This window comes from Centropristis striata, chromosome 13 (assembly GCF_030273125.1).
Source record: "Centropristis striata isolate RG_2023a ecotype Rhode Island chromosome 13, C.striata_1.0, whole genome shotgun sequence".
Lineage (NCBI taxonomy): Eukaryota > Metazoa > Chordata > Actinopteri > Perciformes > Serranidae > Centropristis > Centropristis striata.
The window spans coordinates 14,505,345-14,529,675 of NC_081529.1; the positions used below are offsets into that span (position 1 = coordinate 14,505,345).

Below are 24,331 nucleotides of genomic sequence, written 5' to 3' on the forward strand. Positions count from 1 at the left end.
TCCGTGACATAGCCACGGATTTGCTTAACTCAAAATCCGTGGAATAGCCACGGATTTGCTTAACTCAAAATCCGTGGAATAGCGACGGAATCACTCAAATTTCCGTGAAACTGACACAGATTTTCTCTACAATGCAAGTTAATGAAAGTCATTTCCCGTGGCTATTCCAACATACAAAGTGATTATGTACATTCACTGAGTGAATATTCAGAAAATAAAACATATATTTGTCGCTAGAAATGTGATCAAAATCCATTTTTATGCAGAAACTAAGTCAAAATATTGATTTTTTTTTTTCACTAAAAATGAGAGAACAAAAAACGCCATGTTTTTTGTTCTGACCACCGGGACTTTGAAAGTCACATGACTTGGAAGAAACCAATAGGAAAAAATATTAACTTGCATTGTAGCAAAATCCTTGTCAGTTTCACGGAAATTTGAGTTATTCCGTGGCTATTCCACGGATTTTGAGTTAAGCGAATCCGTGGCTATTTCACGGATTCCTGTGAGAGCAGGTTCTTCCACATACTTACTTTCCACCACTGTTGGTATTGAGAATACACTTGCTATGAGATAACTTCAAGAGATTAGTTACGTCCAGAAAGGAGGTGGTTCTGTTTGTAACTCTGGATTTCAGCAGAACTGGCCTGCTTGTTATGAAGTTTTGTGGAAGACTGGAGCATGGGTCAAAGAAGAACCAATTCAATTTTGTAGTGAATCACGAGGCGGATACACACATTATTTTCCCATTTGTTAACATTTTGAGACAGGGCATGGCTTTGGCAGAGGTCTGCACCATCCAAGTGACCTTCCAGTTGTTATACTTGCTCTAAAATGTATATGAGGCACACTTTTCCTATAAACATGTTATTTAAAGAACAATTTGTGCATGCAGTGCACTTGCCAGATGACAAAAGCAGAGCATTAAAAAAGTGATTCATACTTAATGCATGTATTCATCTAGCTGTGGAACAGTCTTGAAAATAAACTCTCCCAGTACTGATAATATCACCATGTTGCTTGTGAGCATGTTGGTTGCTCTCTCATATCTGTTTCTGTTCAATACATGCAGAAAGCATTTGAAGCCACATGTATCCAATGGCCATAAAACACACAAAGCATAACGGAAATACAATATATAGGCACACCAAAGTTACAATCACAAGTCCAAAGAAGTTGGGATGCATGTGCAAAATGTAAATAAAAACAGAATGCATTCAGAAGCCAAAGCTTATGACAAAAGAACTGCTAGGCCACAATACAGAAGAGGTGGGGGAAAAAAACGATGCAGCATAGTATCGCGATATTTTGCATGGCAATATTATATCGATTAATGGCTACCAAGTATCGATATTTGGCATTCCATGAGTATTTTGGCCTTTCTTGTTTTTTTCCGGAAGCCGTAGTGGGGTTCATTTGAGGAATATACTGGAGATACGGTATCATGAAACTAGATCTAAGGAATCTATAGGCACCATGTGCGTCAGCATATCATGTCTGGAAGTTGTGGAAGTGACGCTGCAAATTTAGGCTATTTTTTATGTTTCATGGTGATTTTCAAAGCGGTCGTGTGATCTCTGACATCATGCACAAGTTGACTCTCATTGTGGAGAAATAAAAAGACTGAAGTGAGATGAACAGTCTGAGAGTTTTCTCTTATTTGACGAAACAATTCTTGATTGAATTGAAATTTGTCAACACAAATTGCAGTTAAACAGCAAACTTGCGGTATATTGCATCACAATACTCACTTTATTGCAAAATGCTTAAAATCGCAATTATATCGTCTCGTGACTCAGGAATCGGGATTAAATCATATCGTGGGATCTCTGCTAATTCACACCTCTCGTGTCTACCATGTACAGTTTGTAGCCCTTTCAGGCAAATCTGTGATTTGTGATTCTGGGCTATATAAATTAAATTGACCTGACTTCTCGTTTCTGCAGATGTACTTGTACAAGTGGCTAAAACACAACCAAAATTACAGCAGTTTAAAAAAAGGAGTTCAAACTTTGATCTTACCTGCTCTACTGTTAGGGCGGAGTTGGCTATCAAACCTGCACTTTCTCAGTACATGAAGAATTATGTCAGTGGTAGTGAAAATGACTACCAAAAGTAACTTAAGTTGGCACCAAATGCCTGATAAATGTATTAATGTTGTTTAGTTATTGCTTGATAAAATATTGATTAATTTACTTTTGTTCAATCTATGTCTGACTGTATTTTTTTTCTTAATGTACGACTTTAAGTTTTAAGATTACTGGTGGAATTAACACATTTGGACTTACATTAGATAAAGAAATAGATACATATACATGAAAAATATATTCAGCCATATAATATATTAAAATATTATATTTTGGAGTGGGTACTGACACATATATTAATATTTCTAAGAAAGAAAGAGTGCTGTGACCTTTCATCTCTACTGCAAATGAGCATCTCATTTAAATTTGCTGTCAGTGGACTTCTTTATATGTAAGAAAGTCATAGAAATGACGTGTAATCTGAAGGTAAAACATCCAGCTGAAGGTGATACAGAGCTGTCTTTGGAGGTGTCTTTAAAAAAACACATTGATAATTTACTAGTCCATACAGTATTATGTAAAAATTGCTACCTCACAAATTTGATGAAGCTCTTCTTTCAACAACTTAAACTCAGCCGTTAGAACTATGAGAGCAGTGGAGCTTTCTCAAGATGCAAAATGTGAAACTTTGCTAGGTTACTGACTCCAGTGTGTCCAAAACACAGACTGCAGTTTAAGGAGATCTTAACCTCACAGATCTGATCCCAATAACAACACAAGAGACAAACAAAGAGACCTACACTGAACCACATTCTGCTTTCAGCAGGTCAGAGAAGCACTTATGCAAATTGATTATATATTTATAAAAGTGATATGGTTTGAATCAGCAGATAACCCATGAGACGATTTTATCCTATCTATAATTTTGCGATATGGTGAGTAGTGCGATACGATATATTGGGATTTAACTGTTTAACTGCATTTTGTGTCCACAATATTAAATTCAAACAAGTATTGTTTTGACAAAATTCTCAGTCCATTCATCTCACTTCAGTCTTTTTATTTCTCCACAATAGAGTCAACTTGTGGGAACCCAGAGAGCCTATTTTTTATCGAGATAGCATGACATCAGATGTCACATGACTGCTTGAAAATCACCATGAAAAATAAAAAAATAGCCTAAATTTGCAGCAATATCCTTAGATCTTCTAGTTTCATATGATACGAGTATCTCCAGTACATTCCTAAAACCAAGTCTGCTATGGCCTCGGACAAAACAAAAAAGGCGAAAATATAATCAAGATAATATCGCCACGCGAAATATCACGATACTATGCTGTATCGATTTTTTCCACCCACCTCTATATAAGACCCTGGTGAAATGTAAAATACAAAAAAAAGAGTCATACCTCTTTACTCTCTTTATGGTAATAAAGGCATGTTTGGAACCAGACTGGCCAACAGCATTTTCCCCATCCGCCATTGTCCCTTTGATTAATCAGTACTCCCCAACACACACACAGCACCCCTCCCAGCTGCAGGTCAGATTACCAGGCTGAAAAATGACCAGCAGCCACCAGTCCAATGCTGGTAGCCTAAATAATGGTGGCTGCAGCTTCCTGGATTGCTCACAATCAGTTACAGTAAAAAATAATAGCATTCTATTCAATTTTTATTGGATTTATTGGCTGCTATGAATCAGCTTGTCAAAATGAGTGGCCAGGTCTTGAATTTTATCAAACATGGTGCACAATTTTCCTCTAAATACAGCACTGGGAGCTAAAAAGGCTGCTCAGCAGCTTTTTGGCAAGGCAATCAGAAAGGGCAGGCTCTGTTTACACTAAGGTCCCAGTCTGTCCAAATACTGTCCAGCATCAGGCTGCACATTGTCTCTGTTTCAGCCTGTCTGTCAGTGCTTGCTGACCCTTTCATACCAAATCATACAGTTAGAATGTCTCCCAACACCTTGCATTAGAAAGCTCCAGGTTGATACAGATCACGTTTGAAAAGCATTGCTCTCAAATTACAGGTTGACCAAAACTTGAGACATCTGCTATGAAAGACGTACAAACAGTGTCCTTGTATTGGGAGCGAGTAACAGGGTAAATAATAGCATCATGTCAAGCAGTGACAAGATATTCTAAACTGCTCTACGTTTGTGAATTTCAGCCAGTTCCATCAACACAGCCCCATTTAGCTGACAGTGGCCTGTGGCTGACCCCTGTCCAGGTGGTTGGCTTGTCTGTCTGTGGAGAGTGGGAGCGGAGGTTTGGCCGCCATGCCCCCGGGGTACAGTGTCCTGAACTCGGCCTGTTATGACAAAGTGGCCCGGGGGCTCCAAAGGTCTGGGAATGTCCGAGGGAGCGGAGGGACCAGCAGCCTTGTGAGGTCAAGGGGGAGTTGGAGTGGTGGGGGAGCGGTGTGTGTGTGGACAGGGGGGTGGGGTCAGCCTGTGGCTTCAGAGCCAGTGGACCTCATCGGTCAGAAAAACGTGTCCCCTGGTTGAACCCTCTGTGGCCGCAGTTTGGCCATTCCGCTGCCCTGCATGACCATCGATTTTTCCCTCCTTCTCTCTTTCTTTGCCTTCCCTTCGATACCAGCCGTTTATATTTCTCTCATTTGTTTCTCTTCCTTCTCCACGCATGGCCTGCATCCCCATGAGAGGCCAGAGCCCCTACACCAAAAAGCCGCTGCCCTTTTATTTTTTAACCCAGGCAGATTGATTTCTGAAGGGGTCAAACAGGAGTGAGTGCGCTTCCCCAGGCCGCTACTGTCGGCTCAGCAGATACCGGAGGCTGAGCGCGCATGGCGACCGGCGATCGTTCGCAGTTCATTTGGAAAGCCTCACAGATCGTTTGTTTTCGAGGTAAATTGTTTTGGAGCGCAACCGAGAGAGTATCCATTAACCAGCGCTCCCCCTGTTCTTTTAATTTTTCTTTTTTCGCCCTCCTCCCCCTTCATCCCTCTCTCCAATTGAGCGCCGTATTATTCATATTCCCACCGCGGTCTCCATAGCCTGTTTGCACCTGGCCGACAACACACACACACACACACACACACACACACACACACGCACACGCACACACGCGCGCGCGCGCGCGCGCACACACACACACACACACACACACACACACACACACACACACAGTATCTTATTAAAAGCTATGGGCCATAGCAACACTTTATAACCACAGAAACACAGCCAGGACAAAATGCATAATAAGCTTCGGGAGAACCAGAAATCATTAACGTGGGCCTTCCTGTCATACATTTGCTGGAGAATTTTCTTTTTTTCCTAAAGTTAGGCTGCATGAGCCTGCATAGGTAACTGCGTTAAGTTTGTTGTGCATCACATAAACCCTATCAATTAAAATATATATTCAGCTGAATCTCTAAAGAAAAGTAATAAAAACCCAAGCAAATCCTGTGCGTAAAAAAACGCACAATAGCAAAATGATGCACAAAAGGCGACAGGCCTTGCGATTCACTAACAGACGCAGGAGTGACCCCGCCGCAGCAGAGGGTGACGGAAACAGTTGCACAAACTCAAGAGAAAACAGAAAAGAGCGCATCACAAGTCTGGCATTTGTAGCTGCAAACACACATTCACAGACACACACCTTCCAACACAAACATAGGCCTACAACTCCAAAAGTCCCTGCGCTGAAATCAAAGCTCCCACGACCATAAATGCCCCCTTCGCTTGACCTCGCCAAATGCGCAGGGGGCAATAAAACCATAAAAACGCCACAGAAGCATCACACAGGAGCAAGTGAGAGAGGCAAAGACAGAAAAGGGGAGAAAAATGAAGTTCCCGGGCCTCTTACCTTAGACGCCACCACTGCCAGCGACCCCTGGGCCATCTTCTTCTTCTCCTGCGCCGCGAGGGCTCTGTGACTGGTGTGCTGGAGTTTCTTTGGAGGGATTTTCTTCTTTCCAATGGGGAAGAAAAAAGTTTTTTTTCTTATGGTAGGATACTTGTGGGGTGTAAAAAATAGCTTGCTGATGGGTGGGAAGGGGAGGTGTATGTATAAGTGTTTATGTGTGAGGTTGTGTGTGAGAGGGAGGGGTTGGGGGGTGTGGGGGGTTGTCTTCCAAGTGTCTTCCAAGACGTCTTCTTTTTTTCTTCTCCTCTGTCTGCCTCTCTGTTCCCTGCCCTCTCCCTCTCTCCTGGCAGAAGGGGTCTTGTGTGTGGCTGCCGGATGACAATAGAGAAGGAGAAGAAGTGTTTAAAGAAGAACAAGTGATTAATGCTTTTTTCTTGTATAATTCTCGCATTTTTCTTGAGGTGCAGTCCCTTCTGTCCTGTCCAGAAAATAATAGCGGTGAACTTTTGGATTGGAGGGCTGAAGGGTGGGGGTGCTAGCAAAAAATCTGCTCCCATTCACAGAAGCAGCAGAAGGCCGCGGCTGATAAAGGAGGCTAAAAAAGAATAAGGATTCCTTGGTGGATTTTATTGTGCACGGTGTCATCCAGCACACAAATCCATTTATTTTAAGTCGGACTGTGAGCGCTCAGGGGCTTTAGGGGTTATTGTGGAGGCACATATGTGTGTGAATATTGGGCAGGGGTCTGTCTTAGATGGGACAATATGTTTATAGCTACATTTGGACTCTATCTATCTATCTATCTATCTATCTATCTATCTATCTATCTATCTATCTATCTATCTATCTATCTATCTATCTACATTTGTCTGCAAACACATTCATGCACATTATTAATAAAGCATGAAAAGTGGTTAATAAAAGTGAAGTAGTGAACAAAAAAATAAAACTGAAATTATTATTATTTTTTTTTTATTAAGATAAGATATAACTTTAATAATCCCGAAGGGAATTCTTGTCCCAGATTGCTCCTGATTACAAAAACAATTACAATATAGGATAATATAAGAAAAACAATGAACAAAATAGGTAACGATAAAAATATATAATGTAAATATGAATATAAATATAAATATAAAAATAAAGTGTCAGAGGAGTAATTGCAGTAATAAAACGTTAAAATGTAAAATGCATGATCATATGCCTCTAACGTGAGGTTGAAGCATTTTGGCGTGTTTGAGCACATCCATGCGCACACTTTGATAGGAGGGCGGTTTTTGCGCTGGAGCAGCCTTTCATAAACAGGAAGAAAACAGATAAATGGACACTGGGAGTCTCTGTGGCAAGAGGCCCAGGGAGAAATCAACCAACAAGTAATAGGGAATCTTCTCTGGGCCGAGGAATACGAGCCGACCAATTTGGGGGGCACACTTTTTTTGTTTAAAGTTCATCGAGAGGAATGCTATTTTCTCGTTCTCCCCCCTCTCTTGCTCTATATTTTTCGATACCTGCTCTAAGAAAAGAAAATGAAAATTAATACGGGAGCCGCGCCTTACAAAAGAAGCCATTCGTCTTGTTGATTATCTATTTGGTTGTCAGGGTTTGAGCTATGGCGCCGGCCCGCTCCCTTTTTGTAATATATAAAAAATAAAACACACATGCGCGCTCCAGAAAACACCGATAGGGGGAAAAACTGTTGTGCAAAAATTACACTCATTAAAGCATTAAAAGAGCACGAACCGAGAAACTATTTTTTTTTGCAGAAGAGGAAGGAAGGAAAAGGAGGGAGAGGGGGGGGTTCATACTCTGTCGGGCCGGTGCAAGCGAGTCTGAGCAGCCGTTAAATTAACGGGAGAACGGGAGTGAAACGGAGGGACGGTTTGTGATTTAAAACGAGATTACAGGACGTAATGTACCAAGATCACTCATGGCCGGGACAGATTAATCATCGCAGGCTGCTGATTTCTCCAGACAGGTCTCTGTGCGTTTGTAGGCAAAACCAACAGTGAAATTAAATGAAATTATTTATTGCGTGTGCATGTAGGAGCGTGTGTATATATGCATTAAATACATCCTTCACTGTTAAACGTCCATGAGAGGAGAGAGAAAGATTTGTTTTTGCTCTTTCAGCTCAGCTGTGGAGGCAAACCCTGGAATTATTCTAATACAAACTTTAAAAAAACACACATTTTAGATTAATAGAATCTTAAAACTGGTTATATTTAACCTGGACGCTTTTATTATAGCGCAATAACTCAGTCCTCAATATCTAGGGTGGAAAATTTAGAAGAAACTGGATACTTTGAGGTGAAGATAAAAGAGAAAAGGACAGAGGAATACACTTTTTTAGCCATTTATTTAAATTTCTATGAACTATTTACAAATAATAGGAAGGTAGACACTGATGAGGCATAAGCAGTGAAAGGAGCAACTTACATCTTGGAGGAGGTAACACATGTTCAACAATAACATCGTTGTTGTTATTATCATAATCATTAATAACGATAGAAACTGGTCTTTGGAATGTAAATAAAATAACATCATTTAAAAAAAGAACACTGGCAGAATAAAATATTTAAAAAGTGGCACAAGGTGACAGGACAGAGAGAGGAGAAGTGAAGAGAGGAAAAAAAGAAAGTGTGCGCGCATTTAATGTGCAGAGAACAGAGGAAGACAAAGAGAGAAGAAGATATAGAAAAATAAATCAACACCATTCAGACATGCAAGAAAAGACTCCTTATTTTTCTGAGTGTCCCTGGCTAGAACAATCGTTTATAATTAAATTACATTTTTAAAATTTTTCCACATACAAGAAGTGAATAGCGCTTTTTTATTGCAAGTAATAATAATTATTATAATAACTTGTCACATAATTTCAAAAATATAAAAAGCTCGAAAAGTTGTCACTTCATTAAACGAGCAAGTGAAAATAAGACGACCAAAAAAATAAAAATATATATATAAGTACAACTGAGGTAATAGGTAGTACATTGTATAGTGCTGCGTTATAATGTGTTCTTGAGCTACTTATTATTATTTTTAGCAGGCTTTTGGTTTGGAGATGAGTGTCCTTATAAACCCTGTTTGGTAGTGGAAATTCCTTTATTCTACTTTTATCTGGTTCCCTGTATACAACATCACATCTTGAACAATCAACGGACCACAGAGTCATTCTCAGCATAACAGCATAAAGGATCATTTTACAATCAACACTGAATTCAAAAATAACTATAATTAAAATTTTAAAAGGCTGTATTTGAGCAGAAATAGCCACAGTTATGACAGCAGGACAGGAAACTGTCTGGTGTCATGTTAGATCAGACTGGAGGTTATATTGGATGGACGGAGGGATGGGTATATGTGTGGGGGTTTTTTTATTATAAGAATACTTCTCTTGACGAAACGAGACTTCCATTTATTACACGTGCCTGTGCGAGTGAGGCTGAGGGGAAGAGGTTTGGGGAGGGGTGCAGGGGGTAATGGGCAGAGCCGCGGTTCACCCCTTTGCTTTGTACCCGCAGAGTAAACATGACAAATGGGGCCCGAGTTTGGCATGATTAAAGATGAAAACGAGGATCCATCTTCACCAAAAAAAAAAAAAAAAAAAAAAGTCTCGGGTAGGGGAAAAAAACACATTCTCCTCCTCAGCCTACCGTCTTATGCTCTGTCATAGAGAGGGAGAGAGGAGAGGGAGGAGTATAAAAAGACAGAATTACAAAAAGCAGCAGAGAGGGAGGCAGACAGACTGCGAGGGGGGGAAAGCAAAGAAGCGGCCCGCAACATTTTTCTCACTTCCTTCAGTCTCCTTCGCCTACTTTTGTTCATTTCATTATTTATTTATTTTATCAATGGCAACCCCTCTCTCTACCCTCCACCCCTCCCACGTCATAACGTCATATTATAGTGTGCAGCATCAGGGCCGAGCAGGCTGCACTGACATCTCTCCAGTCCTCCGCAAAAAGGCGTTATTCCGGTCCAAAGTACAGGTTCCGGTGGTTCAAAAGCGACGCTGCTGTTCAGTTTCGGGGGCAAGAATCACACAAAGACAGCTAAGAAGCGGGCTATAGGGGCCCGCTGCGGGTCTGGGAGCCGCTCAGAGACTGGGAGTTTGTGTTGTTGCCGTTTGTCCCGGAGCGGACCTTAGTGTTGGGCAGCTTGTGGTCCTTCTTCCACTTCATCCTCCGGTTCTGGAACCAGATCTTGATCTGCCGCTCTGACAGGCAAAGCGTGTGCGCGATCTCCACCCTGCGCCTGCGCGTCAGGTACCGGTTGTAGTGGAACTCCTTCTCGAGCTCCAGGACCTGCTGGCGCGTGTAGGCCGTCCGCGAGCGCTTCGGCTCCCCCCCTGTGTAGTTGGCGCTCACTGTGGGAATAAAACGGTAATAATGATCGTCACACTAAGCACTGGAAAAGACACAAGAAAAACAGTGAAGTCACCCCCAAAATAAGACAGTATAATATATATAATAATAAAATAGTTTTTAGTTTTTAATTAAAACAAATAATGATAATAATAATAATAATAATAATAATAATAATAATAATAATAATTAAAAAACTAATAATAATAATAATACCCTATCGTTTATTATAAAAATATTATTTTTATTTTATTTATTTTTATTTTATTTCTTCTTTTATTTAATTTTTATTGTATTACCCTGGCTGCATCATTGTATAAAAAATATAGCTATTATTTTTATTTTTTTTATAGACGTTATTAGTACTAGAGGTTTGCGCATAAAAAAGAGTACTAGGCTATTTCTAAATGTGTGCAGCAACACAGCAGTCTAGATGTGCCAGTGAAGGCAGCACATCACAGCAGACAGAGAGAAACACAAATGTCAGAGCAATATGAACATGCAACGAAGACAAACAGCGATGGCCACCGCGGCTGTACTGGACCCACTGAGACAATTCAAAATGGCTGTAACCTTGGCAGACCCTTTAATGGTTGCAATGTCATTTCATCCCACGACAAAGCGTCTGTCTGTGCTTTCAGATGCACTGACTACAGCGGAACCCGTTTATTTTACACTAGTTTGTTACCGGGGGTTTGCATTTGTCTTGAACACATTGTCAGGTGTCATTTTTAGGCCCTGCGGCGGTGTGAATCCTCCCAGCACAGCCAGCCTGTGACGCTGGTGTGCAAATGTTGTGATATGAGAGCAAATCAATGTCACGAACGAGCGCATTTCATAAAAGCTTTAAATATCGTGCTGTTCCGACACCGGAAAATATATTTTTTTAAAAACAAACAGCAAGAGCAGCGACGAGCCAAGCAGTTGTGTGCTCGATATGCACATACGGAGAGCGAGCACGGCGGTTTTGTCTGCATAGTATAAACTGGTGAGAATAAAGGTGGTGGTGTGGGGGGAGCAGCAGCTACACGACGGCGTTGCATGACCGAATAAACGCCAAAACATACAACCAAACATGCTGCAGCGGAGTAAGACATGACAGCTGAAATGAGTGTGCAAAAGAGAGTTTCCTTACCGCGGACACAGCCCGGTGGAGTGAATGCATTACGGTGACTTTACAAAGTGGCTTTCTGTCGCCCCGCGAACAGGCGCTCCGGCTCTCCCAATACTCAATAGGCAGCAAGTCTATTAGAACATTACAGAGAAGCCATAATAGACTGGAGCTATTCGGTTTTACATTAGTGTTTTACGGCCGGCTCTATAAACATGAATATTTCAGCTGCCATAAAACTTTCCCTCCCATGGAACAACGAGAGGGGAAGGAGGCTCGACAGAGTAAAGTACACCGTTTATACAACCCGACCACTTAAAATCAAATTACCAAAGCATAAAAGCTAACTTATGGGCTCGGTCTGAGTTGTCATAAGGCGAGGAATTAGAGCAGACGAGCCTGAGATCGGACTTCAAAAGGCACCTCAGCGGAGAGGTGTAATAAAAATTTATGGACGGTGTAATTATATTGGCCCAGCAAACAGACGATCGTAAATCTTGACCCAAGGGCTACTCTTCTACTTCTAACAGAAAAAAAGGGAGGGGAAGCCGTAGATTTTGACGGTGGACACCTAGCTGACTGCATGGAAGGCAACTGCATGCAGGCACAAAGGCGCAGCGAGAGAGAGAGAGAGAGAGGGGGAGAGGGAGGAAGAAGTTTGCATGCAGCACTTACCGATGTTTACATGGACTTTCTTCATCCACGGGTACACCACGGGGTCCTTGCGACTGCTCGTGGGGGACGAAGTGCTTTGGCTGTGGGGCGTTTGTCCGCAAGACGCAGGCGGAGGCGGGCTGGGTGTCACCGACTCGCAGCGGTGGCTCAGCTGCGGGACGGGGGTAGTCTGCAGCCCGGCCGGGGGGAGGACGTGACCCCGAGGGGACATCACCACCGAGGCGGGCTGCCCCGGACGCTGGCACTGCGTGTAGGGCGGCTCGCCTCGCTGCTGGTGGTGGTTCTGGTGTTGGTGGTGGTGGTAGAGAGAGTCCGGCTGGAAGGCGGCAGGCTCCTGCCTCTGGGAGCTGTAATAGTCCGGAGAGTGGCTGGGCAGATAGTCGCTCTGTGAGTATTCCTCGCACGGGGGGAACTTCGGGTCCACATAGTTGGAGTTGATCAAATAGGAGCTCATGGCCATTAATTTCAGTCTTTTTGTGGAATTGCACCTACTCGGAAAATATATAACTAAAATTTATATCTCATCCCTTTACTCTTCGGTTATTCCTGTTCCGTTGAACCCTCCTACTTTTCTGTCAAGTGAACAAAGTTAAGTAACCACGTGACGACCGACAACCAATGGCGTGCCTCCAGGACGAACCCCGGATAAGGAAATGGGATTAAGCATATACACGGCCCCCGCACGCGCATCATCATATGGCCTCAGTTTGTGGGCATTCACAGTCTTATAACACGTCCCCCTTCTCCCTCCCCGGGCCTGTTCTCCATATCTCTCCACCACATGTCGGCACGCATGGCGTCCTAAGCAGCCAAAGAATCACAACAATAACAAAGCGCGTCTGACACGCTGAAAAAAATACTGAAAGCCACACTGAGCGCGCGCACGGACACATATGAGCAACAGAGTACAGTATGACAACCCCCTCCATAAATGCAACCCATTCCCCTCTGCGCGTCTGGCAGGAACTCCAAAAAGAAAAATAAAGAAAAGAGAAAAAAGAGAAAGCGCTAGGGGGGATTTAAAGTGGCGCCTGCATCACCCTCTGTGTATATATTTGGGTGTGTGTGTGTGTGTGTGTGTGTGTGTGTGTGTGTGTGTGTGTAGGGACGTGCTTGCCAAACCTTTTCTTTTTTTCTTTTTTCAATCGCTAATAACGGGGAATGGGAGTGTGGCCTGGCCGGCTGCTGCGCCGCCACCCAGCAGCAGCAGCAGCACTGTGTCAGAGATAAATCTGGCTTGTTTAGGATCGATAGAAAATTCATCAACTAATTCAGGTTACACGGCCTTCTAAATCACCAGCAGACCTTTGCATTAGGAACGAAAGTCCTGCACCGGTTCCCTTTCTTTAAAGCCCATGGTGTTACTCCAACAGGCGCCCATGATTCTGCATTCAACTCCCGTTTGCATGGTAATTCAGCCTCAGCCTTGCAAGAATAAACTGGATAGCTATATTTCGATAATAACGTCACTAGCATAGCAAGTCCACTGCAGGCTTCCTTGTGAGACTGTGAGCTGTGCATTACTGAGCAGATACACAGCTCTTTGTTTTTCCACCTAAAAGGAAATTCATCTCCGAGCTGACACACACTTCCACAGCTTTGTTTCGTCATTTCAAACGCTATCACACTACCATGTAACACTCAGTCCAACTCTCTGTCTTACTGCTATATATTACACACACAAAAAGACATAAAACAAGGGAATAGACCTGCATTACGCAGCGTGAAGAAGCACAGAAAAAGAATACAATTTTTCACAGCATTCTCACCGAACAAGTTGCACAATAAACTCAAATCAATCCGGTAAATCTGAAAAAAATTAGTGCTACAAATTATACGGATCAGTGCGGTGAATAGAGCATAAAATATTATTTCTGTGGTGCACTTTCTGTGGTGTTATCTAAAAGGTGCGCGCGCAGGCACACAAGCAAGATGATGGAGATATCCAACTCCTTTGTTTCGAGAAAATTGACCGTCTCTAAATCGAAACCTTGCGCCATCCCCCTACCCAACCCCCCAGCACGACTTCCTATAGGTGAACAGTACAGTCGACCGCATCATTTTTCACATCAGGACAAATAATAAATAAAGTGAGTCCAATTCACCCTGGAGTTGGCCTTTAGAACTGCGAAAAAATGTACAAAACTTGTTTTCAGGACTCTGAAGGGAAACACTTTGCCGCTTCAAAATAAAAGCCTGAAATGAATACATTCTCGTAAAAAGAAAAAAAAATCGTGGATGATCTATTTTATCAACAGTTCCATTTTTACAAATTGTAATGTAAAGAAGCGATAACAGCACACAGGCCTCTCCTCCCTGTGTTGGATCCATCGCTGCCGTCGTGTTTAAATCCACTATATACTCCCCTAGAAGCGAATTTGTGATTGTTTTAATGATTTTTACACAAATCCGGATCTACAGGGTAGATATAGAAGACAGCGGCTCTCCCGAGGCACACGCTTACACCGTCGATAGACTTTTATTGCTTTCATAAACTCCCTGTCACAGCCACACTGGAATATTTTCATCCATCTGTACTGTTTCTGACCCCTGACCTCCACACTGCTGGGAGGGGGGTCTGGGAAATGAAGTTATAATGTTGTAACACTTCCTCCAGGCCAAGGCGACGATTAGGAGGTTTATTCGCAAATAAAAAAAAAAACAAGGAGATAAAAAATAAAATAATAAAAAACCACTTCTTTCCCTTTTCTATCTTTTCTTTTTGATATATGGTGAACGAAATGGACAGGTGTTCTGCATTATTGTCCCGTTTAAATGATGCTTCTAATGCAGCTTTGAGTGTGAAAACAACGAAAGAAATCATTATAATTCTAAAAAAAACACATTCTCGTCATTTTAATATAATGTGAATTATTAATATGCTCATATTATACCTGGGGATAGTGGGATTATAATTTATTATATCAAGAAATATATAAATTATTTGTATTATTTATTTTTTAAGGTCAAATACTAGGCTATAGCGTTTCACAGTGAAAGGGAGATCAGGCCTTTTTAAATTTATTTTTTTTAAACTGATCTAATATTTCGTTGGATGATTTACGTTCTTAGCGTTTAAAATGTTTTTTATAAAATTCTAAATACCACTACAGCATTCCCTCCACGTAAACAACGACGCAAAATGTAATTAGAAGTACAGCTGTAATTATCCAAAGCACAGAGTAAAAAAAAAAAGAAAAGAAATGCTGGCAGCCCCAGTCAGCCGCGGACCGTTCTAACAGAATGAACGCAATTTAATAAAATAAATGACAAATCGCTTGGCACGGTGAAACACTTTCCTATCAAACATGCTTCTGAAGGATTCGACTGAAAAATGGATGGATCAATGAATAAATGAATAAATGTCCCTTCACTACGCTAAATGAATCGCAGTCTGTCTCCAAAAAACTCCGATTCAACGGATTAAAAAGGAATCTGACCCCCCCCCCAACACACACACACACACACACACACACACACACACACACACACACACACACACACGGGCCTGCACTCTACTACATCTATCTATCTATCTATCTATCTATCTATCTATCTGCAACAACAAAAATAAAATAAATTAAAATATAATAATTAAAACATCAGAAGTAGAACAAAATTTGATTGGAATTAATTTGCCTTAAACTGGTTTAAATTTCACATTTTTGTCAGTGTGTTTCCCCTCACATTTAACGGATAATTCGAGAGCATAAACATAAACAAATTAATTACCAATACAAATCCTGCTCCTCGTGCATTTTGAATCTGTTTTGTGCTCTAAACGTGTTTTTCCTGCTTCATTTTCCACGTCATTTCTATCTGCTCCTGTGCTGCTCCCACATTGATTTTGTGACACGGACACTCCCGCCGTGCTGCAGGCAATATTGCTGCTCTCTGTTTCCTTAAAAAGTTGCTAATACATCACCAGGCCGGACAACAAAAGCCAACAAGCCCTGAGACTGTTCAGGCTGTCAACCTGCTGCTGATCATAAACGCTTTACTCATCTTGGTTCCAATACAATACAGGCTATAGTTTATATTTCTATTTTATTCCGCGCAGGTGTGTGCGTATTTCTGTCACCTTGACCTCCCTACCGCACTGCCGCGGGGCATCTCAGGTATCGATCAAGGTGCTTTTGAGTCTGACTGCAGCACTTCCGTTCCCTCTGTCAAGTTTGTCAGCAGTGACTATTCAGGTAAACGGGAGGCCATTGTTCCCGGCCTCAGGTATAGAGGTCAATGTGCGAACACACGGCAGCCCACAGACACAAGGGCCTAAAAGGAAAAAAAATCTCCAAAGACATTTATTACTGCAACAGTATCAACACAAATCCTATTCAAACCAATAGTGTGTTAAGAATGAAAAACCTGCTTTATTTATTATTATATTTGGATATAATAAACGTTTTAAATCCCAAGGACATGAGGATAAATTCGCAACTGTTCTGTGTGTGGCACCACACCTGAAAAACCAGACTGTCCTGTTTTTGAACCACACACACAAACACACACATGCCGAGTTGCTGAAATCAGCTTCAAATAATATATTTTTAGAGAGAGGATAAGATACAGTGAGGGGAAAAGGTCATCTGGATTCAAACACGTGACTTTTATTGAGGGTCAATTCAGTTTACAACTCAAACACCAACACGCTCAAGCGCTAACTTCCCGTAAGGTTGAAAGGGTTTTTTTAAATGCAATAAAATATTCAGGGAGCGGAAGAGAGCCGGTGTGATCAAATAACTGTAAAGTCCCCCTCACAATTTACGACCCTTCTAACAACTCAAACAACCCCAAAAACTCAGTTGTTTCTGGTAAAGCTGCTGAAAAAGCTGCAGACCTGTCGCTCTGTGCGTCTATCTGGGATTTAACTTTGGTCTAAAGTGGCTTAATCGCAACCAGCAGTAAGGTAAGATTCCATTCTGTCGCATTATAGTAATAGTGAGATTTTTAAGTCAACTCAAACAGCAAAAGCTTCATTTGTCAGCTTCGTAAAAATGGAAAATCATTGAATGTCTTCATCCGTTTTTAACCCTATAGCCCGAAACATTACAGTAAAAATGTTTTCTTTAATGGTGGGTATTTAGTGGTATATAACTCCACAATGAGAAAATGAATCTGAACATATAGAGGGGTTAAACAGCCTCATTATCTGCTGCGACCCTCTTGTCGAGGTTCTGAAAAATTACCGACGTGAGAAAGCTATAGAGAAGAGAAATGTGGTTTTGCTCTTTTGTGCAGTTTGATAAATAAATCCCCTGGTTATTGTCATGCAAAGTATCGGACAGAGGGAGAAAATGTAGCGCTGCAGCAGAGGCCTGTCCCTCGGTATGCCAAGTACTAATCTGAACGGTTTTTATTCTGACTATATCAAACTAAATTAATTTCATCATGCAGCTGGCAGGACCAGCAGCCTGCAGCATGTCAGGGACAAAAACAGAAATGCTGCTGCACTTTATCCAATCAAATAATAAAAAAATAACCCTCAGTTCTGTCGCTCACATCACCAAAAGGTCCTCCCTTCTTTTTTTGTCACTGCTCAATTCTGAGTGACACGGTAGTGACACTCACAGCATTGTCCTGCTCTTTTCTTATATAATAACAGGAGAATATAGACCAAAATGACATTAAAACACCACTCAAAGCATCCGTGTACTCACTGTTGGTGCTGATTAGACGCACATAAAAACCAGCCTGTTAAAATTGAACTGGCGGCATATTTGAGGTGGTTTCTAGTGAGCGCAGAGCATTAGCAGCATTTGTGATGGAGGAGCGCAGACGATGAAAAGAAGAAACAAATGCTCCCCGTAGACTCGGAGCATTTTATTCCACAGCAGCTTATAATCAAAAGAAACATCACATTAGCAATCAGCAGAGGGAAATAAACAGCTGAAACCGCTGGCGCTTTCTGCAGAAACACTTGTGTTGGCTGGCAACACACACACACACACACACACACACACACACACACACACACACACACACACACACACACACACACACACACAATGTGCTCTCACAACAGCAGAACACATCTGGATGCGAACTGATAAACCGCAGCAATGCTCATGCTGACAAATGATTAAAAAAATAAACTGTATTGTATATTTATTTATTTTCACTATTTTGGATCATAATTATGCCACATGTAGAACATTACATTTCTTTACTGTTTTAGAATTTGTTTAGGAAATAAAGTGACAGCTATAATGTAAGAAACAATCCTATAAACAAGAGAGCTATCTCCTATTTAAGAATAAATAATCTACAAATATATTATTAGGAACTTAATTTATATGTGGGGAGAAAGTTGTTCATGACCTTTAACCTTCCACTGACCACGACCTCGCCTTCACCCTTGGTGTGTGTGTGTGTGTGTGTGTGTGTGTGTGTGTGTGTGTACGCTATCTATCTATCTATCTATCTATCTATCTATCTATTCAAAGTTATCATAAAATTATAAGATAGTGTATGGAGGGGGGGGGGGGGGGGGGGGCTGCGGTAGCTCATGCAACACGTGGTCTCCCAGCATGGGCAAAAGCACCTGCCACACACACACACACACACACACACACACACACACACTATACGAGCAGCACAATGCACATACACACACGGATATGCAAATAAGCTACATTGTACCAGACGATTTTCTCTTTTTTATGTACTCACTCCTCTGTAGCTCGCGGATCCGCCTCGCTTTTCTCGCGTCGTTGTCGTCACATCAAGTTCTACCATTTTTTCCCTGTAGTTATCATTAGTACATTTTTCTCTTATATTTTCCTCCGCTTCTCCACATCTCAAACCAATCGCCAGCTGTGTTCCACTCTTTTTCCTTTTTTTCCTCGGCACAGACAGAGAAGCCTTCCTGTTGAGCCTTCAGACCTCAGTTGTCCTTCTCTCTCTTCTTTCGACGCCACAGGTTTGACCTCTCCGAGATTCTTCGTGGTATGTTAAAAAAAAAAAAAAAGTCGCTGTCATTTCCGCGGACACCCCCGCTCACACGCACACGCGCAGATACGTACACAGGTCTCCGGTAAAAGTGTAAACACGACTGTATCCGAAACGCGTTTCGCTCACAATCCACGTTTTAAATAACTACAATAACACTTTATAGTTGCGGAGCAGTTTAGCAGTGATAATCCAGCGAAAACAAAGGCAACACGTCACCACAGCGTTGCGACATCAGCACCGGGCGCTCTGTGCGTAAAAAGCCGACCAATTGGCGATAAATGATAACGGAAAACCCCCTCATCGGTGGCCGTTCCAAGTGTTTCCCGGTGTTACAGCGAGCAGTTTGGGGCTGAGGGAGATCGAGCAGGGCTGCTGTGAAGACTGTGGGCTCTTTAAGGCATTAAGTGTTGTGAGCGTGTGTGTGCCTGTGTGTGTATGTGTGTGTGCATGGACTCAAGTTTTCAAATTAATCTGCCAGTTTGGCACACTCTTTGTTTAACGGGCGAGGCGTGTCACTCCGCGTCCCCGGTACACATTTTAATATTGGTGAGACGCGCTGACCTCCCGTTCACCCCGAGCACAACCAAGTCCCCCTCACCCCGCCTTCTTTCTCTCTTCCTCATCCCCCTCCCTTTTCCACACCCTTTCTTTCAGTCATTTCCACCTCTCCCTCTCACTCCCTTCTCTCCTGCATCCCCCCTTTCTGTCATTTTGTCCTCTCTCTCCCTCTCCGTCATCCTACATTGAGTTGGAGTCATTACTTTGAAGAAAAATGGTCAGTAGATGTGAAAGAAGAAGGAGGAGGAGGTGGAGGGGGGTCTTTTTCTTTCTGTCTCACAAACAGATTTTTCTTTTCTTCCAGGATCATTTCTCCCTTTCCTTTTGTTGTTTGCGCAAATATAAATGACACCACCGCGCACGCTGACATGTGAACCCGCAGCACAACCACTGCACACTCTTAAACATGAATATTTGCTAGAAACAAATGGGTTTCATTGCAGCTTAGTTCGTGTAAACCTTTTTAGCTTAAGAGGCTGCGAGCCGCCTGCAGATCTGACGCGGAGGTATCAGGTGGATTTATATTGATGTTATTCGACTCCCTGCAACCCGCCGATGGATTTTTATCGAGTTAACTGCAGCCATATGTCCACACTTATCCCTACTCATTTCACTACTATTACTTTACTCACATTTACGCATTTTATCATTGCACGGAACGCATGAGTGTTATTGTTTTGTGCATTTAATTCCGTTTTACTTCATGCATTTGATGTGAATAACACCCTATAGCTTTATCTATCAAGACAAAAACGTATACATAGGCTGCAAAGAAAGTGACATTCATATGTGACGTCTTAGACGAGAGGGACCGGCGCACGCGCGCTAGCTGCATCTAATTTGGTGAACTCAGGATGAACCCAGGAGATAGACGGAACCTGTAACGTAGTTATTCACCCATTACATGTTTTGCTGTGTGTGTGTGTGTGTGTGTGTGTGTGTGTGTGTGTGTGTGTGTGTGGCTCCTCCTCTACAGCGACTATATGATCACCCCCCCCCCCCCCCCCACTTCCTAAATTACCATAAAGTATAGCTGCATCAATAGATTGCTTATGTTCAGCAGAACCTGATGATTTTAAGATTTGAGTTCAGATTATTTGTCTCATTGTTTGAGGTCAAAGCTCACTGCTTACTTACTTACTCACCAACAAGCACACAAACAACAAATCAAGCATGGGGACCTTTTTATCATTCCTAAATTGGGTTATGTTTAGGAATATTATTTATGATTCCCATGCATCTGGCTCAGTGTGCGTGAATATTCCCGTATATTCAGGTCTAAACATGAAGCCAAACAGTTTATGTTCTGCAAACCAGCAACAACAATCAAGTCATCTGCACATTTGTGTCGCTGCTAAACAACAAAGTTTAGTTAGGACCGAAGGGAGCGTCCGCGATACGATTTTTAAATGCCGGTAGAATTGCAACCAAATAACATAGAGCAAAAATTGTTTTTCCAGATAAAACCGGAGGATTTACCTTTATATATCACTCCTGCATCGTGTCCCAGAGCGCTGTTTCCCTCCACTGATGGGTTTGTAGTAATCCTCAAAACACAACAAAACTTGTAATCCAGACAGCGGCCCGCGCGTATTCACGGCACTTCCTATATTGGACATGCGTCATCAAGTTGTGAGCATTAGGTCACACACCTGTCACATGTTTTTCTGCGTGTCACTACTATGGTCACTACCTGAGGCAGAAGGAAGTGACGTCAATTTCCCGGGAGATGTAGTTTTTCCGCGAGTTTTTCGTTCTCTTTTTTTTTTCTTTTTTTCCAACTTAATAAAAGTTGCAATACAATCAATTAATTCAATTATACCAGTTAACATTGTGCAGTAGTAACATAGTACCATCATAGTTACCTATGATAGTATAATAAGGGTCAAACCGAAAAGAAAGAAAAGGAAACAGAGAAGCAAAAATAAAACTTTAGTGTGACAGACTTTTTAATCTTACATATAAAATGAAAGTTTTAGAGTTTTTCCGTTCCCTAAATTCCTACTTCGAGCTAAGAGAAGTAATCTCCTGGGAAATTGACGTTACTTCCGTTTGTCGCAGGTAGTAGCACGCAAAAAAAGAAAACATGTGACAGGTAATGCTCACCACGTGATGACGAATTCCCAATAGACGAAGTGCTGTGAATACGCGCGGGCCGCCGTCTGGATTACAAGTTTTGTTGTGTTGTTTTGACTGGATTTCTACAAACCCATCAGTGGAAGAAAATGCTCTGGGATACGATGCATGCGCGCTAAATAAAGGTAAATCCTCCGGTTTTATCTGGAAAAACAAGTATTGCTCTATGTTACTGGATTGCAATTCTACACCTGAAAGAGCCTCTTTCACAAAAATACTTGCCACACACTCCCTACCCATGTAATGATCTGATTGAACTATTGTAAATAGGTAATTTTGATGTACATGCTGTGTTTTTGCAAATGTGCACAACGTGCATTATATTTTCATTTTTTTTAATAGTTTATAAAAATGATAGTATCTCAAAAAGTTAATTATGAACACACTCAACATAAATTGCCTTTGGTTTGAAAGGATTTTGTGCAACTTTTCCCCATTAACACTTTTGAGGGCTACAGTTATGACATTTCTGTTTTGACTGCTATGATATTTTTGTGTGTTTTTTGTTGCAATTTTAAGCAATTTATTTCATTAGTGTATATATAGTCCATATATATATGATTAAATATGGGAAGAAAGGGTTGTATTGGCATTGAAAATGGCACTATAGTATGTTAAAATGTAAATATCTGCTTGTGTGCGCTTGTTCTATAGGTATACACAGCTATGATAGCCTTACTGCTGCTCAACTTTAAGGAGAAAGACATAAAAAGAGAGAAGAGACAGAGGGACCGCGGGAGGAAATGGTTTGAGGCTCATTCTTTTTAGCTAGAAAAGTAAACTGGAGCAGACATTCATCTTGTAGTGGAAAAATCAGATAAGGAGAGCAATATTTTGTGGATGGTGCATGAGATAAGAGTTTATTTTTGACAGGATTGTGCTGATAAGGCTGAGGACAGGAAGAGCTCTGCTTTGCTCAACTCCCTCTCAGAAATGCTTTGGAGATATATAAATAGCTGTTAGCTCCGAGCATAAAACCACCACTTTACAACCATCAATCTCTGGTTTTACACACACACACACACACACACACACACACACACACACACACACACACACACACACACACCACTAATAACATGGCGGTATTGTTTCATTTTATATGTATTAATAGACTTATAAGTATTAATGCAATACAATTATTTTTGGACTAAGACTCATAATGTATTTAGTCTCATCACTTACAAAGAACTATTCCTACATTTGAAAATATGCAGCTACATTATTTTGTCATTGGACAAATTTCTGGTTGCACAATGTATATTGATCATTTTAATGCCTGGTACAACTAAAGGTACCTTTGTTTGGACAAATATAATGATAACAACAAAAATAGTTAATTAGAGTTTCATTTAAGAGCTGGTATCGAGCCATTTTCCATGGTTTTCTTGATAATGATTTTGGTTTTTATCAAGAAAAACCATGGAAATGGCTCGATACCAGCTCTTAAATTAAACTATTATGAACTATTTTTGAACTTATCATTATATTTGTCCAAACAAATGTACATGTATTTATACCAGGCATTAAAATGAACACGAAATTGAAGAAAAAGGGTGGTCTAATTGTTTTTTCCATTACTATAAATGTGTCTATATATGAATATGTATGCACTGAATGGTAACTTGTTGTGCTGACTATATTTACAGATTATATACAGTACGTGTAGAATTAGCCTTGTTACATATGCATATTAAATCTGCCAATGCAGAAACAATGCAGTACTGAAGCAGGAAAAGGTTGATTTCATCTTATCTACGTATGCATTTCTTTTAATCACACCTAGTTAGTAATATATAGGCCTAACTTGTTTTATTTTGATAACACTCCCCTTGACCTCAGCAGGTCTGAAGTAAAAGAAAGGCCCGCTATGAAACACAAATGTGAGCTAGTGTGAACTAAATGTGTAGCCAAACACCTGCACCCCCCCCCCCCCCCCCCCCCCCCCCCCCCCCAGACATTAACCCACCCATCTCCATGTCACCGAATACCTTCCGCCCTCCCACCACCACCTTCAACCCCTCCATTTTTCCTGTCTTTCTTCTCCCTTCATCTCCCTCTCTGTACTCTGCGGCGGCAGGAGGAGCTTTGCTTTTGTTACCGGGGAAGGGAAGGGAAGGTCAGGCCTTCACCTCTCCTTTGCCTCCTGCTATCATTTCTCTCATCTGTACCCTCTCCCTATACCTCTGCTACTCTTACTCCCTCCCTCCCAGCTTTTTTCTGCCTTTGACATACAGCAACTGGTCTGGAGTGGAGAGGGCGGAACTCACGCACGACGGTGAACTCTTGACCCTTCAACTTGGTGAACCTTGTGCTGTAGCCGACTATTAGCTTGGACATCCAGGCTGTTGTTGCCTCGGGCAGGAAGAACATAAGACAGTGAGCCTGTTGCTGCTGCTGACACACACAGAGACTGAAGGAGAGACACAAATGAACCCACAGCGCCTCTCCGTTTCAATCTTTCCGTCTCTTACCTTCCACCTAAAGACATGCGCACACTCGCCATTAATCAGCTGCGAAACACGGCGACAGTTCTGACAGTTGTGTATTTAAACAGCGAGGCAGAGACGGGGGGTTGTTACAGGTTATCATCGGGTGGAGGATTCAAAGGGACCGGAGCGCGTGCTGTGGGAGGGAGGGGGCTCTCCTTGCGCTGCTTCTAGCGGTCCTATACTGGTCTGA

At 41.8% G+C, this 24,331-nt stretch overlaps 2 protein-coding genes across 3 annotated transcripts in view; both read right to left on the bottom strand.

Moving 5' to 3' along the window:
• The window catches only part of hoxb3a (homeobox B3a), a 66,872-nt gene that overhangs the window by 36,274 nt on the left and 6,267 nt on the right, over positions 1-24,331 (bottom strand). For both annotated transcript variants that reach the window (XM_059347728.1, XM_059347726.1), the window contains exon 2: positions 5,855-6,222. The gene's annotated coding sequence lies outside the window, so the exon portion shown is untranslated. The remainder of the gene's footprint in view (positions 1-5,854; positions 6,223-24,331) is intronic.
• Positions 8,192-12,942, bottom strand: hoxb4a (homeobox B4a). The gene is made up of 2 exons (XM_059347754.1): positions 12,002-12,942; positions 8,192-10,217 (listed from the first exon to the last, which is right to left on the bottom strand). Exons 1-2 carry the CDS (start codon positions 12,459-12,461, stop codon positions 9,916-9,918), a joined length of 762 nt encoding a protein of 253 aa, XP_059203737.1. The 5' UTR covers positions 12,462-12,942; the 3' UTR covers positions 8,192-9,915.

What these genes read in the sequence shown, in the direction of transcription:
- hoxb4a (XM_059347754.1), bottom strand. Translation starts at nt 12,461, where the DNA reads ATGGCCATGAGCTCCTATTTGATCAACTCCAACTATGTGGACCCGAAG. An exon ending in GAAAGTCCATGTAAACATCG is followed by an intron (nt 10,218 to 12,001) that starts GTAAGTGCTGCA and finishes TTATTCCCACAG; the next exon opens with TGAGCGCCAACTACACAGGG.